At 39.9% G+C, this 17111-nt stretch overlaps 1 protein-coding gene across 1 annotated transcript in view; it reads right to left on the bottom strand.

Moving 5' to 3' along the window:
• Positions 1–17111, bottom strand: part of MAP3K9 (mitogen-activated protein kinase kinase kinase 9) — a 57521-nt gene that overhangs the window by 25149 nt on the left and 15261 nt on the right. The window contains exons 3-4 of the mRNA XM_061997905.1: positions 8652–8832; positions 1483–1631 (exon numbers count right to left, since the gene is read on the bottom strand). Coding sequence (XP_061853889.1) covers positions 1483–1631; positions 8652–8832 — 330 coding nt within the window. The remainder of the gene's footprint in view (positions 1–1482; positions 1632–8651; positions 8833–17111) is intronic.

Genomic DNA, 17111 nt, shown 5'->3' with positions numbered 1-17111 from the left:
CATTATTTGCACTAATGAGGACAGCTGTAACGTACAAGCCTTTTCTGTGAAGAGGGAAAGCTCAGCTTTGTTGTCTTGGTGGAGACCACCAGGGAAGTAATTCAAAAGTAAAAGCAGCATTAAGGGAACAAGAGTTCACCCAAGATGGGAAACAGCCTGGTTGAAAAACGCTTCTGGTGAAGGGGCAGAAAGTAATTGTTTTCTTGTTCTCTTCCTCCCCCTGCACATGGAGAAGCCAAGCATTCCAAAGCCACGTGGGTGCTCACCCCTGTGCTGCTGGGTTCAAGTGCAGGCCATATGCCTCTACCTGTCTTTCCCAACAGAGGGCATTGTTTTGAATCCCAGCAGCAGATCTTCTCTTACATTTAAGAAATCCAGGGTCCCTGTATTAGGCAACCACGTCAAAATAAACTGCCCTGGCACAGCAATGAGCTGCTGGTTCAATTAACTCTTTCAGATGCAGTTTCTTGCTGTAGATTGCTTACAAACTATTATACCTGTAACTCTGCCACTGTTTACTATCCAGTAGATTATTTCTGGTTTAGCATAATACGACGCTTTCTACTTTAACTGAAGCCTGTAACCTACAGAAAAGACCAGAGAAATGCAAAAGTATTCTAAAAGCAGAGAAATCCATCAGGAACATTTCCTTGCAAGAATCACATTCCTTTACTGAGGCTAAAAGCACCACCAGAAGCCACAGAACATCAGATCTATGTTCAAGCTTGTTCTTTAGTCACAAATACTATACAAATATGCTTGATTTCTCTTCACCTCTGTTTTTCTTTCTGTCAGGCAGGTGTAAAAATGTTTATTACACATAAACACCTGGAAATCCTTGTAAAAAAGAGCACTGAAAACAATCACTAAAGGTACTGCTGCAAGAGAGGGAGGAATAACTGAAGCCCAGGAAATAATTTGAGTAGTTGCAATGGACAGCAGAGCAGGTCACAGATACACCCCAGAAACTACCCCACAAAATCCTTTTCAATAACTACAGCACTTCTTAGGACAAAGTCCTGTATTTCTTTCATCCACACGTAGCCCACCTTTGGCATGAACTATCTCCACACATAAACCAGAAAATCACATCATTTGACTGAAAATCTGGGCTGTTTTCAAATGTCAAAGTCCCACTTAAACACTTGAGATGGCAGGAGGATAAAGTTTCATTCCAATCTGACTCTGTCTAGCGAGATGTTCGAGCTACAAATTTCAACAAGCCAGACCAAAATATGTGAAGCTTTGATGTTGGAGAGGCTTCACTACAAGGAAGCAACAAGCTAGATGACAACAGCAACATTCTCATTTTCCTATCAAGTCAGTTGATAAAAAATGGCAGGGAAATTCCTTTCACATACTACTCTTGTAATGGAGTGTCACAGCACACTAACAGCTGGGTATCGAAACCAACACAAGGAGGCAATGCTCAACAGCACACTAGAAACAGCACAAACCATCCTCACATCACAGCTGGCTTACCTTCCATGAGTTTGGCAAAAGGCTCTGGACATGTGGAAGGGATTGGAAGGGCAAGTTTATTCATGGCAACACCGTAAGCTACTGCAAGACCATCGATTCCTCGGAATGGTACCTCTCCGGTTAGCAGTTCCCAAAGCAGCACGCCGTAACTACCAGGGAGAAAACACAAAAGAGAATAGGTGTTTGACTTTAACATGCTCTTTGTCAAGCAATAAGAAAGCACCTGAACCTACAAAGTGAGCCTGGTACACTGAAGAAATAGTTGTTTTCTGGACAAGCTCCTCATGGCTGCCAAGCTGGTGAAGTGCCTTTATTTTACCTGCTTTTTAAAGTAAGACTGAAACAAGGTGCCATTTTCACCTTGTAGGTACAAGGTAATTTTCTCCTTGCAAACTGGGAACAATATGAAAAATATGAACAGAAATCTGCTAAGTAAATCAGAACCCAGTGCAACTCTCAAAAACGTGAAGGAGGGTTTTTTGGTGGGTTGTTATTTTTAAAGTAAGTGAAAAACACTTGTTCAAAATGAAGCTGTTCTTAGGATGCTCTATTAACTATCAAGTTATGGAAATAGTTCCAGGACTGTGTTCCCCTCAGGTATACAACAAACAACACACCCTCAGAATATTTTCTCTGCCTCTGGGAAACCTGAGCCAGAGATAACTTCATCCAACTTAGTGACCTGATAGTTTTTGCTTCCTTTCATCTGTCCTATTCTCTTCTGAACTCATTGACCATCTGCTGTGTTCTGTGGCAGTGAGTTCCACAAATTTCACGATGCATTGCCAGAAAATACTTCCTGTCTCTGTTTTCAGCTTGTCACTTGGTAATTTCATTTGCTTCCCTGTAGTTCTTTCAATAGGAGAAAGAGTGAACATATGTTCCCTATTAGTTCCCTCCATGATTTCAATGGGTTCCCCCTACATCCTGGCAAATTATCCTCTTTCCAGCCCCTAAAACACTCATCTAGCTAAATCCTAATGTAGTTACTCTCCTGAACAGAAGCCATTTCACATCTTTCACTGCCCCTGACATCTTCTGTAGCATCTCATCCCATTTAAACCTTTTCTGTTGCAATGACTGAAAACTACAAAGCTTTGAAGGCATGGGGAGAGGCACAGTATTTCCTTGTTTTCTTGTTTCTTTCCTATTACATTTTAATTTGCCATTTGCCTTTCTGACTCCTTACAAAATGAGCTGGGTTACCCCCTGTGACTCCAAAATCTTTTTACTGAAGAATAATAGTAGAATTTGGAGCCCATCATTTGACAGGCCCATCATTATACATGGATATTACTTTGTATTTATCACCATTTCATCTGCTTCATCTATTCAGGTCTCCTCAGCTCTCTGCAGGAGATGGATTGTTCTTATCTTGAGTAACTTGGTACAGAAACAAATGTTACCTAATCATTTATTGCTTTTTCAGATCACCGAATTCCCCATCAAGAAAGCTGATTTATTCCTTCAGTAATAAAGAACTGACTATGTGATGGGACACAGACTTGTCCTCCTTTCCCACATCAATTTGCTTTCCTTAAAAGCTTTTGATTAAAGATTTTGTTGAAAGTTTTTCTAAATCCAAACATGGTACAAGCAATCTTACCACTTGTCCACATACTCAGTAACTCCTTCAAGGGTTCTCATTTTTATCACAGGTACGATTCCCTTCTACAAAAGGTGACTCTTCTCCAGATATGCTCCTATGTCCACCAGCTCTTTAGGCCTTTTCCTAACATTTAGTAGAACTGAAAAACAGACTTGTTGATCCTCAGGAAGCTCTTTTAAGACCTGTCATCATGTTTGCTGCCTTCCATTTCTCTGGTGTTAAGGAAGCTTGAAGTAACAGACTACACAGCACAGCTATTAACTCAGCTGGCTCTCTCGTGTTCTCGTGTTCACCAATCTTGGGTGATGCTGTAAACCTCAGCAATTTGTTACTGTTCATTTTCTCAGTCACTTTTAACATCTCTGTAGACAGTACTTCACTGTGAAGTGTTCTCCAGCATGACCCCCTTGAAGAGAAATTTGCAGCTTAAAAATCCTCTCTTTGCTCTATTGTAATAGACAAAAACCACCAAGTTCATTCTGCTATAGAGTTATTTTTGCACTCTTACATCACGGTCACTTCTGGGCTGCATGTTCTCCTGCAGGATTCTCATTTGAAAGCAACTTAAAAACATCAGTCCATGCCTAATTTTCTTCATTTCAACACAGGTTGAACTTTCTAAAGGATAATCTTCCAGCACTCTGTTCCACATCATCCTTGTTACTCATTTAAAACCCTTCCTGTGCATTTGTTGTGAGCTTTAACATAGCATCCTTAAAAGATATCCATGTTACATGTTACTTCTTTGTTGTTTTTACACAAAGTTCCTCAATGCTGTCATTATTTCCCTGAGATCAAACACTACTGCAATAGACTATTTCTTCTTAATCACTCTTGCAAAGAATCTTCAGTATACATTTCAGTACACATTTATTTTGACCATGGTGATATTGACAACTCTGAAGGCATCCTAAGCACACCTAAAGACCAAATGAACAACTGCTTCTCCTTCTAAAAGCTCCCTGCATAGTTCCTCCACAAAACAGTCATTTCTGAAGCTAAAAGATGAATCTCTTCTTATTCCAAAGAAACAACCAGAGATTCCATCTTTGCTGCTAATATAGTTGCTTTACTTTATTAAGCTAAATGTGACATGTTTTTCACCTATACAAGCTTTTGCATTCTTTTTTCTATGTAATTCATACTCTTGATGTTATACTGATAATTGTAATTGATTGGGTTTTCCATCAAACTTCTCAAATTCTTAGTGTCTCAAGAGGTTGAGGGGTTTAAGGATTTAACCATCCTCTTTTTGGCCTCCTAGGATTCATAAGACACCTCAAAGAAAATGAATGCTGGACTGATTGTATATTTGGCCTGCCTATATTTGACTGATTGGTCACATTACTCTTCAGTTTGGATGCAAGTGATGATATAAAAAGGTGGGTGAAACTACTGAAGAGTTGTGTTATTACTTTACCACTAGTGCTGGACAAAGCATGTATTAAGGATTTCTCTTAATGGAATGGTCAGATTGGTGTTTCTTCTAAGGTGACACCGGAAGGATACATTGCAGGAAAGGTCACTCTGTTTCTGATAAAACTGAATGTCACCTCTTTATCACATACTTACAGTTTATTGCTGAGAATATTGCTTCCACAGAACTAGGGAAACACTGCTTTGTGGCATTTGAACAACCACTATCCCAAGTGATTTAACAGTAGGAGAGCTGCTGAACAGTGATTTCTATGAACTCTCGAGCAAGAGATTTGGAATTACAATGGAAAAAGCCAGAGATAGAAGAGATTTGTACAGAAAAGGCATAAGAAGAAAGAATCAAGAGCCCCTCCTCATTCTCAACAGGGAGGAGGAAAAACTGATAGAGCTCATTTATTTTTCCAGTACCCAGCAGTAACTGTTGGAATTTAATAACAAAGTGAACCATGTGATATAGACCATGCATCCAAGTCAACTGACACTTGTATGAATAATTAACCATCTCCCAGTGATCCAGTAATCCCTTAAGCCATTTAACATCGAGTTCAATCCTACACATTGGATTTTCAGGAAGAGGGAGGCTGGAGGTCTGCTGGGTTTCACATGTGATTTTGCCACCTCCCTTGTAAGTCTGTGAACTTAGCAAAAACCAGTACTTTCTTCTCGCTGTTACTGTTCAATAACATTTGCACCATAGGCTTCTCTTATTCATTTCTCTTATTCATCTCCATAGGTTCAGCATGTTCCATGAGAAAGGAACTAAGAGATCCCGGCAACAATAGAAACAAGAATATTACTTTTGTTAAGGAAAAAAAACCCCATTCATTACAATTTAATGGCTATTAACAGTTAGCATTTTGCATGTGATTGAACTGGCAGTTCCAGAGACACATTTCCTTCTGTTTCACAAGTCAGTTGCACACACTTGTCCCATGTGAGCTTCTACCAATATTGCCAGTCAACACTTGTCCGCCAGGTACTGAAGTCTGGCCAGTGCTTTATTACACACAGAAGACTACAGAAAATCCAACCAGTCAGTTGTGGATGGAAGTGCTTGCCAACACTTGATTCACTCTAATACTCTAATGACTGAAGTTTCTACATCCACCACGAAATGCCTGAAACATCCTGATCTGCTGATCAGATGGTTTTAGATAGTTTTGGCATCCCATTCCGAAAGGAAAGTTCAATTCCCAATTATTTCACTGGTCTCTGAGTAGATACATCTTAAAAGCACCTAACTTGTGGAACTTGGATGAAGGTTGGATGGTGGCTTTATGTTCCACATACCAATCATACTGATGACACGACTGTCTTTTAAGCAGCACAAGTCAAAACTTAAGTGTGCAGCAAACAAGAAACACACTCCAGAAGTTCAAATGACAGGGAAATTTGAAGTACATGCTTACTAACGTTAGCTTGCTGTACAGTACTGGATAAGCTGCAACATCTGCACTGCAACTTCACACTTGTAAATCCAAAGCAAATACCTCCCATCCTAAACACAAATAGATTTCCAGGAACTGATATATTTAAATAAAGCTGTAGCTTCTTTGTCCTCTGTGCAATATAAGCACAAGGTTTCTGCAGTATGTCTACAGCTTGCCAGTGCAGCACAGTAAAATTTGTAACAACAATTTTTCACTAGCAAGATGTACAAAGTAATGTTATTATCAACAAGTGGCCCAGGCCCTGGTGATACACACCCGTATGTGGGCACATTCCTCAGCCTTTAAAGTTCTCTGCCAATCCACCTTTAGAGTGGGACAAAAAAAAACTCCACAACAGATTGAGACTTCTTCAAATGGAGCTTAATACATGTTCTGAAAGGAATTGCATGAAGCAGTTATAATGAGAAGAGTGACTCGGGAATTTTCAGTCCTGACAAACACCTTCTTCAACATCTTCATCTGTTTGTGCAGAAAGATCACAAGCAGAAGAAGATTCTTGTTAAAAGGCCAGACAGCAATTCAGCCAGCAGTATTATTCCAGTAAGCTTTAAAGAAAAGGTGTTGAAATAAAAGGGTTTGTGAGTGTTAGAGACATAGCCAATTTTGTTGATGCCACACTAACTAGACTCCCAAACTAAGTGGAAGGTTGTCAGGCTAAAAAGTCCCTCAGCTCCAGAGGTTGAAGTGAACAAGAGGAAAGGCAAGTCTAATAGGAAAAAAAAAGTCCACCCTGTTAAGAAATTCAGGTTGCATTCTTGGGTAGGGACACATGTCCTTGACTGCTTTAGAAAATTCCAGTGCTTAGAATCATTGACACACTAGCAGTGATCACACTGGCAAGTATTTGTGCTCTGCATACGAGCCTCAAACACCATGTTCTTTTCAGCTTATTTAACTATGACTCAAGGTTTTGGCCACCAGAGAGAGCAGTCTCATTCAGAGACAGCAAAACAACTCTCTTGATAGTGATGACCCTCTGTTTATGGAAGAGCACTGGGAGGAACTCAAACCTGTTTTTAAGGGAAGAATGGTAACTAAAACAAGAGAAAGTGATGAAGGAACCTCAAAAATAGAAATACAGTGTTCTGAAAACCTAACAATTTATTTACAACCCTTAAGTCCTGAACTGATTCATAGTCTTTAAGTCAATGACAAAACTGACATTTTTGCACAAGCATAAAGGTATTTAAGCTACCTCCCTCAAAATCACCAACAGACCTATTGAGACTTATGTTTTACCAAGTGAGGTCATACTAGTATCAAACATCTACTGATCTGTTCACAGAATGCCTGGATGAATAAAGTCACAATCACAGGGAAACTGCTTCCCCCTTCCCTTCTCCCTTTCCCCAAGGTGTCCCTTAAAGGTCACTCCTGGCACCGTTTCAGAGAAGAGCAACTTGAGGATTGAGCTCGACAAGCTGTGTGCAAACCAGTACTGTCATTGTGTGCACAGAAAAGGTGCTCAGCCTCGAGGTTTTCACTTCTGCCAGACTTCATTCAGAATAAAAGCCTGGTTCTTGCTCAATTAGTCTCAGATTAACTACAGAGGCTACCACATTTAATTAGAGAGTCAACTTTATCCACATCATTAGTGTACAAAATACAAGTTCACAGACTTATCACAAGGCAATACATTATCTAGTCATCAAAAATGGATAAGGAAAATGAAAATCCCCCCACCAAATCCCTGCTATAACAGCCACACAATTCTGCCAGCTGGGATATTTCTTTATCCTGACAGATTTCACAGCATGCACACGCTTATGTGGGAGCATTACTGGCTAGTGACAGTTTACTTCTCTAAAGATGAAGTCACTCTGACATTTCAATACCTCTCTCCTCACAGGAAAAACAAAAGTCCTTCTACTTCATCTGTTCCAGATGTTCAGTATTAATTGTGTGTCACACAGCATCCACAAAAGTCAGTGTCCTAGAGAATCCTGAATTTAGCAACACACTTAGTGGTCATATCCAAACTACATTTCTGGAAGTCTATGGGCCAACAACCCTTTCCACTCTTACCCACCAAAGTAGTTCCTGCTCTCAAAAATCCCAGTGCATGAATGGAAAAGGCAATATATACATGCAAATTACTACTTATGGATTACATACTCAGGTGAATTTAGAGTTATTATTTTATGTGAAAGACTAAAAGGCTGGAAATAACTCATAAGATTATAATGAAAGTGAAAAACATTGTACTCAGGCTGAAAATGGACAGGGAATTTGACTAGGTACAGAGTGTTTGTGTATACATACATCAGTGACAGATTTGCTACCAAAACATAAAACATTACTGTAAGAAATAGTAATTTTAAGGACTTCACAGACTTTTTGAATGGCCTTTGATTACATCAGCCAACAGCCAAATAAGCACAGAAAGTTTGTTTGAGATGAATTCTAAGACAAGATGAATGTAAGTTAATAGAACAAAAATTGAGAGGCATGCAGGAGGAGCTGATCCACCACTTCCTTCAGTCAAAAGAAATCCTTACAATTCATACCACAGTCAGTGAGGTCTGATAGATAAGAAGCTTGCGGATCAAGTTTTCTTAAGACCTGAATTGGAATATTTGCTTCACCATTACTCATTCTTAAACATAAAGGAGCTTTCCTGGCAGGTCTAGTTACTCTCTTTGGTATCCAATTACTTAATGCCAAATCAATACCTCCACACATCGCTGCCTTTGGAGAACATGGAGGAGCGGATGACCTCAGGAGCCATCCAGGCATATGTCCCAGCTGCGCTCATTTTGGTAGTTTTATGCCATTCCCTGGCCAGGCCGAAATCCGTGATCTTCAATATCTTGTTGCTCAGATCTCCATTTTCCACCTTTTCGAGTATCAGTACTGGAGAAAAGGGAGGGGGGGAATAAAAGGTATGCAGAGTAAAGCTGGTATTTATGCAAAAGAAATGTGAGATCCTCATGGAGATCTCCCGAATTTCCCTGACTTTTAGTTATTCAAACATACCACACACCGTCATTTCAAGCTGATCCCTTCACCTGACAAGTGAAAGGCTGTCTAGCAAATTTAACCAAAATACCAAGCCCCAGAGAACACATAGTTAATAACACAAATCTTCAATACAGTGTCTAGTGCCATTCTGTATAGTAATTCTCTGCTAAGAGGAAGTGAACCACTGTAACTTCTAGAAATCCAGATCAGGGAAGACATTTGCTAATTAATCCTCTCTCAGCAAGCCAGTAACAGTATCTTTTTCTTGAACTGCTTAGAGGACTTTTTTGTTTTCAGTCTCAATACACACACAGGCTGGATGTGCTCTCCAGGTAAAGGTGTCAGTAGTGGAAGCAGTACGTACACAGATTGGTTTTTTAAGTCACAATAAAACAGATTGGTGGTCAGCAGCAACCTCCCCAATTCAAGACTTATCACCATGTCGTAGATTCCCTCCCCCATCATTATAAACCTCTTTTCCTCATTAAGCTGACAAGGTTTCTACCATGTTTCAGTAGCAAAGGAGTCTACAGCCGAGAACTTGAGGCAGAGCTTAAGAATGCTTTGGTACAATGCACATATTCCTCTTTACCCAGAAAGCTGTACTGTCACACCACTGTGAAATGAGTGGAAATCAGAGGCCAGAAGTGTCTACACTCTGCTTTGGCAGCACCTCATTATCCTCTTTCTTTATCCTTGTGTAAAATGCAAAGCAATGTCAAGCAATGGAATATAACAGGCCACTAAACCTCCATAACTAACATAGCCATAGGCCTGTGAAATTGTCTTCAGCCACTTGGTAAAGGGCCACAAGGAAAAACTTGCTTGTATTACCGTTAGTCCAATGACTTCACAGGAAAAAAAAGCATCAAGTCACTAACATACCATCATTATGCAGCTACTCTGTTTTTAATGTCATCACAGAAACCAGTTCTTAGAAAACAAGAGGGTTTCTTTCCCTTTCCGTGTATATGTGTGTGAACTGTGAAAAAAAACAACACAAAACCACAACCCAGCAATTATGGATCAGAATGAAATCTATAAAAGGTAAAAGCATTGCAAAAATGACAGTACATACAAAAATCATCTTCAGGACCACTTTTAGCTGTCCATTAAAAGACTCAAGTATTAGTCCTCAAGCTGAAACAGCTTTTTGGGGGAAAAAATAAAAATCTTACATTCGTTCTCTTACTTCCCTCCAACAATCAAAATGGGTTTTCCCATGAAATAAAAGCCAAAAGTATTACTTGAACCTTCACCTTCAAGTATTACTTGATGCTTCACATCATTTTCAGTCATCTCTGAGTAGTTCAGAGCTATAGGTGGAAGTTACTGGCCTATTCTCTGAAGATTCAGGATACTTTATATACTTGGGACCTCGATACTTCATGGACAATTACCATAATGCTCACAGTAATAACTGCAGCACCCAGGCCTGCAATACCATCCAAGCTACTAAATAGCCTTTCTTAATTTTCTCCTTTAATTTGTCTCTGATGCCATGAGTGAACTCAGCAGTCAGAGAATCCATCTTTAGTCAGCTACTGGCATTTACCCCTTCAGAATCACAGTAAAGTGGAAGAGTATCATTTCCACAAGAACAAGTCCTGTTGCTTAAGATACTGTTTGATTTCATTGTTTTGACTATTTAAGCAATAGTTAAAGAGGCCCAAGCCAAAGCAAGCTGATAGTTTACAAAGAACACCTTCTACAGATCACTGAATGTTGGCCATTAACCAGATCTTTCACCAGGCTAATACTCCTCAGTTAGCAGGCAACACCAGATGCTGACGCAGAGTGTTGTGAAGAGACTTTCCTGATACAACTGGAGTTTCTAATTCCAGTCTCAATCTGCACAAAGAGTGATAGAGAGTTCCTTCAGCCAACACTGGTACCATTTGAAGCTGGTTTCTTAGTAAGAGGAGGGAAGGAACTGTTGATCTACCACACATCCTCTTATCCTTGTTTGTGATTTGAGCTAGTAGCTTTCCTAGTGGAGTTGAAAGTGACGGAAACCAACTTATAGAGGCCAGATGAAGCCAGTTTACCTTCTCCAGTTTAAGTATCATTCTGTGTGTGTATGAATAATTAGCAGGCTTTTGACAGAATCTAATGTCAGTCATACCGAAAGTAATGACAGATCCCAGTGATAACAGATCCCAAAGGGAACGATTCTCAGTTTCATGAGTCACAGTTGGGTATCAGTGACATCAAGAAGAACTTTTTCTAGAGCCAGGACCAACTCAGATGCTTTTGCTGTTTAAACAAAGATTTGTACTGAAAAGAGACCTCATGGAAACAGACCCACTGAAGTGTGACTGACACAATGGTATGTGACACTGAGTCAGCTCTTCCTCCTGCTCTACCCCATTCTGTATCATTGTGCTTTGCTCAAAAGACAAAAGCATATGCCTTAGTATTCAAGGCAATACAAAAAGTAACTTGAGATTTCTCAGATACCATTATATCCCTCAGCCTTCATGTAGTAGCTAATACTGGATCATCAGTTCTGTCTTGTCATCACAAGTCATTACAGACATGCCTACTCTGTGAGGCACTAGACAGTGCAGGATTATTTAGTAGAAGGACAGAGTTAAGGCTCCTGCTGGTCTAATGAGATAGTTCCAAAGCTGAAGCTTCATGTTAGAGCATTGAATGCTCACTAGCAACTCATGAACGTGCACTAGTGTGTCTAGGATTGGGACTATGCATGTCTAGGATACCTACGACAGCCTCACACGTTCAAAAGGCAAATTTCTTCCCTTTCTCTCCTCCATTCTCATGCATCATCACAGTGATGATGGCTTGGATGAAACAAACTCACAGCATCTCAGAAGGCAATCTTCCTAGGCTCCAAACATTATCAGAAAAGACAAAGCCTCTCCAGAAGAGGATTCCAAGCGCAAGTATAATATACAGGCTCTGAATTACTCCCTACAGGATCCTCTCTTGACTAGAGACAAGTATGTGCTCAGTGCCCAATCTCAAGCCACATGAATCTCCATGCAGTTTCAATTCAAGAAGTTCCCCAAGATACCAGATGTTAGAAAGCTATCTGGTGAAAACCATTTTACTCATAGCTGCAAGAGCATCTCAGTGTTCTGAACAATGTTTAAATTAAGTTTTCAGAAAGATATTGTTCTATTAGGAGGACAGCTAGTGTAAGCCAAACTTGTATTACTGTTACATCAATTTAAAACTGGTTGTTGGCCCTCAAAGGCAGCTGGAAGTCATCACTCACTGCATCTTGCACCAGTCGCCTTAATGATCACCTAGTCAATCAGAAAGCCAGTGGTGAACATCTTTGTCAAACACACACACAAAACCTTCCTGCAAGGAGGATCTCTCTTTCAGACATTCAACAGCTGTATTTTCATTCCTCATGCATCAGAAAGACATGAGATCAGATATACAAATACACACTGATGAGGTAAAGCTAGGGGTAAAAAGATGTGTATCGTTTGATCGACTTGTACCTACATTTTACTAAACCCTAAGAGGGCTGGATGAACCACATCAAATATCTCAGTATCACTCCTGCTTCTCAGTCACTGAACTAGGTTTAAAACTGATGAGCAAACTTTCTTTTGGGAGCATTCTCAACATTATTTGCATTGGAACACAATAATAACTGCACTGTTAATACATTTTTCATTTTGCTTAACTCAGTTTCTATTACAACATGGTTTTACCATTATCAGACATCTTTCCTGTTGCCAAAATAGACGTATTTCCATCCCTTTCATTTTCTTCTCCATCTATTCTTCTTCCAAACAAACTCCTCTACCCCACATAAACAGATAAACCATCTGCCCCGAGTCTTTCAATCTGATCACTAAAAGAAACATGATAAAAGCTTTACTCAGGTTTTAAGTTGGTGAGTTTATAAAACCTCAGTAATACACCTCCTGTGCTTCATCCAGCAAAATACCACCTCCAGTATGCACAAAAAGACAGTTTGAAGAGGTAGTTGACTTTCACAAAAGAAAAGTTTTCACCAGGAAAATGAAGGAATTTTGGTTTGGCAACAAAATTAACAGCTGCTGTTCTAATCCTCTGTCCTGCTCATATTACAACAGCAGAGCCAGAAAACATGTTACAACCACTACTCAAAAACACAAACTTCCCCTGGAAGGTAGTAACACTGTCACATTTTTTTTTGCTTCTTGCTTTTGGGAAGGTTCTTTTAGCTTTCAGTCAGATTTCTGGACAGTTAGGATACCATTCTTAGCCTCCAGTGGCCAAAGTAATGGGAAAGAGAAAGTAGGTAAAAATAAACACCTTAATTCATGCTGATCCAGTTGCTAGTAATGTCAAAGAACTGGTAGGAAGTGGCTCCTCATTTCATCTCACTGTCAAAATTAAGTTTTAAAGCAGCAAAATACAGTTATAGTTGGCTTTTTCTGGTTTCACAGCCTAGAGAAAGGATTAGGTTTATCTACGTAGTATACTGCTGAACAGAACTCCCTGGCTTTGCTTTTGATACAAGCTGACTCATCACTTCAGAAGCAGAAAAACATTCAGGAAGGAACTACTACAATGAGATCATCCACAGGAAAAACAGCCCATTTTTATGTATGAAGGGAAAGGGGCTGCTGATTACTGCACAAAATCACATGAACAGTCAGGCATACCAAGATTTTCTGTCTGTACTGGCTTCAGGTTGGTTCTTCAGCTACTCTCCTGTTTTATTCCCAATTTACTTAGGATACAGCACACCAAGAAAATAAAGAACTTCCTAACTTGAGAGGCAAAAATTGGTAATGAGAGAATACCAAGGAAAGTGAGATTACCCTGCAACACCACCACAGGTCAACCACCAAACTGCCTGTTGCCCACATATCTCCTACCAACAGCTGAACACCCAAGACAGTGTCTTGTATGGTCCAGGTTCACTTGATGCCAAGTCATTCACCTGGGCATGACGTTACTCATTAAGTCTGGCACAGAGAACAGAAATCTATTAGCTAATGGACATCATGCCTGATGGAAATGGTTACCATCATTAAGTGATGGGAGAAATAAGACACTTTAAATAAAAAAAAAGCAAAGGAGAGGGACTGAGTGCAATGAGAACTGAAAGCATATGGGAAGAAATACGGAAGGGAGTAGTCTAGAAGACCAGAATCCCTACTGTAGGGGAGAAAAGATGGATTTTGTTGTCTGTGGCACACCAGGATGTATCTCTGAGTTGACAGATAATTGCTGGTTTCACATTTAACTTCCAGATAACTCTTCCCCAAGCAAGACAATGCAGTCAGTATTACAGTGCCAGAATAGCTGCCGTTATTTTACTTAAATAACACAGTTCTAGGCAGACTATGAAACAACAGAGCTACTACTCTGTGATAAAGCAACATTAACTCATGTGTTCTACTGGTATACTTTGAAGTTTCATCAATTCTTCATAAAGACACCTACCATTAATAGTGTTTCTAGTGTGCTAGGGTGGGTACAGGTTGAGAGAACAATTTGAAGAATGTTATCAGAACTTACTTTGCCAGAAACATAACAAAATCTGATTATGAAGGTATTGCAGTTAGTTTGGGTTTAAGGTGAGCTCCTGGACCTAGAGACAAAGGAGGTGATGGAGGTCCCAGGTGAGGCCCTGAATGCAAACTAGCAAACAGACACAATAACTTGATGATGTACAGTTGAGAAGGCCTGAAAAAAAAGCCAGAGGCAGTGGAAATATGTGAATACCTTTAAGTGTCAGTGCACTTCACTAGTTCTGTTTCAGTCCTCACCAAAGTCAGCACTGCAAATGCTTTGCCATCCCTGATTCCAGGAAGGGAGAAAGCAGTCATATCAAGACATGAGAAAAAATTCCAGCAAAGAATTTAGCCTGCAAGCACTTGACATTCATTCCCAATAAACCCTACTCATTATTTTGTACTGTACTCTATCTCCTTGGAGGCCCATAAGCTGATTCCACAGTCCAAGAGCTAGACGGCAGCAATAGTGATGGGTGGGTAACAGTGACAAGAGGGAGGACTATATCCAGGATAAATATGTCATCTTTGTCAGTTTATTTGGTGTAGAAATACTTAATTCTAATATTTAAGCCACAATTAGCCATCCAACTACCTTCACAGACTTAGGGAATTCTTCCCCAGTTTACCATATTCTTATCTGGACTATGAACTAGATTTCTCCTTTAGTCTCAGCACTTCATCATGTCTGTATTTATATTTTTAAAGAGAGGTGAGAGGACCACTATTTAAGACCTCAAAGGCTGAAAAATGACCAAGGAACTCAAACTCACATGGAGTGACACTAATCTGCCTAACTTGTCTGTTTTCTCCCTGAATAATACCAGAATAAATGTGTGTTTTTGCAGATCACTCCAGCACAACTCAATCACCTCTAGTTACAACAGCCTAGTACTATGTTTGTTTTCCTATAGGTCTTTGCTTATCTATTACTGTACAATCACTACAGCAGTAAGGTCAACAGGCAGCTGTTGACAACCAAGTGATGAACTAATGCTTCCCCTGTGATATTGCTGCAGTTGATTTCTCATTGTGGATGTGAACTGGACACATGTTATTTCTTCCTACATCCAGTAAACAGAACAGTTTACTGTGGCTTCACTCATCAAAATGTAAAATGGAAGAAGTCTGTCAGATAATAGATAAGCATTAGTCCATCCACTTCTTCCACCTAGATTATTGAAGTATTGTTAGGAGATGTATCAGATATCAAGTCTATCACATCCCAGGTGCAAGGGCTTTACAGAAAGAACAGATTAAAACCTTTGCAAAAACCTACCGCAAGAGCCTTAAATCCAAAACATGAGCAAGGTTTCAGTTCTAAAAGCTGCAAGTCTTTTCCACGGTAAGACTTAAGGAGCAATCCAGAAGCATATGAGGAGATACTACCATTAAACTTCTACCTACTATCAATATAGCAGAAGAGCAAGAGTTGAAGGAAACAGAGTATTTCCATTCTAAAAACAATTCCAAATTGATCAAAAAAGTGCTTTACACAAGTTTCAGAAGTCAGCTAAAGGCTTGCTGACGCTGAAGGTGTGCCAGAAAGGAAAAAAAAGTCTGATTAATATCACAGAATCCAGACTCTCCCACCCACTCATGGCAGAACATGTCCAAAACTGAACCAATCTGTTACAGGAAACCTTGTCTTCATCAAATAATCTCCTCACTCAATCCCATATGTTTTCTAAGAGTTTATTTTTCAGACCATAGAATAAAGTTATCTAAGCTAGGACAGCTCTGAAGATACTCTCTGAGAGCTTCTACTCCTAGCCATAAGGTCCATGAAATGCAATGCATTCTGACTTCTTCAGGATTCTTATTTAGAAGATATAAGTAACATTGAATATTAACCACAGCACTGTAGTTTTTCCAACAGTCATTATTTGAACAAGAAAAGTAGCCAGAGATCAAACAGAAATGCTCTTGCATAGACGATGGCCTCACTGAACTCACGATGATCATTCAAACCCCATTTTCCCCTCCCATGAATAAGCAAAACTTCCCAGGCCTCCTTGTTCTGGCTGGGAAAGAGATCACTTTCTTTTTAGCAGCTGGTATATTGTTGTGGTTTGGATTTGGTATGAGAATAATGTTGATAACACACTGGTTTTAGTTGTTGCTAAGTAACATTTATATTGTCAAGGATTTTTTAGCTTCTCCTGCCCTGTCACCAAGAAGGTTGGAGGGGCACAAGAACCCGGCAGGGCACAGAGCCAGGACAGCTGACCCCAACTGGTCAAAGGGCTATTCCATACCATATGGTGTATACAAACTGGGGGAAGCTGGCCAGGTGGGTCAATCACTGCTCCAGAACTGGCTGAGCATCAGTTAGCTGGTGATGAGCAATTGCATTTTGCATCACTTACCTGTCTTGAGTTTTATTTCACTTTCTTATTATCTTCCTTTTCATTACTACTACTATTAATTAAGAACAAAAATCAATTACTAAACTGTTCTTATCTCAGCCCATAAGTTGTACTTGTTTTTGGTTCTCAGGGTGGGGAGGTATGAAAGAGTAAGCCAGCAGATGTGTGGTGCTTAGTTGCTGGCTGGGGTTAACCCACAGCATCAAGTCACATTTCAGCTTAGATGGTGGCGGTGGATACTGGATGTTAGATGAAAGACAGAGTTAATGTATTGTTTCATGCTGCTGCATTGTCTCACAATCATGGTCTC

This window comes from Colius striatus, chromosome 6, assembly GCF_028858725.1.
Source record: "Colius striatus isolate bColStr4 chromosome 6, bColStr4.1.hap1, whole genome shotgun sequence".
Classification (NCBI taxonomy): Eukaryota; Metazoa; Chordata; class Aves; order Coliiformes; family Coliidae; genus Colius; species Colius striatus.
Note: the sequence above shows the minus strand (reverse complement) of the source record. Positions and strands in the feature narration are given on the sequence as shown.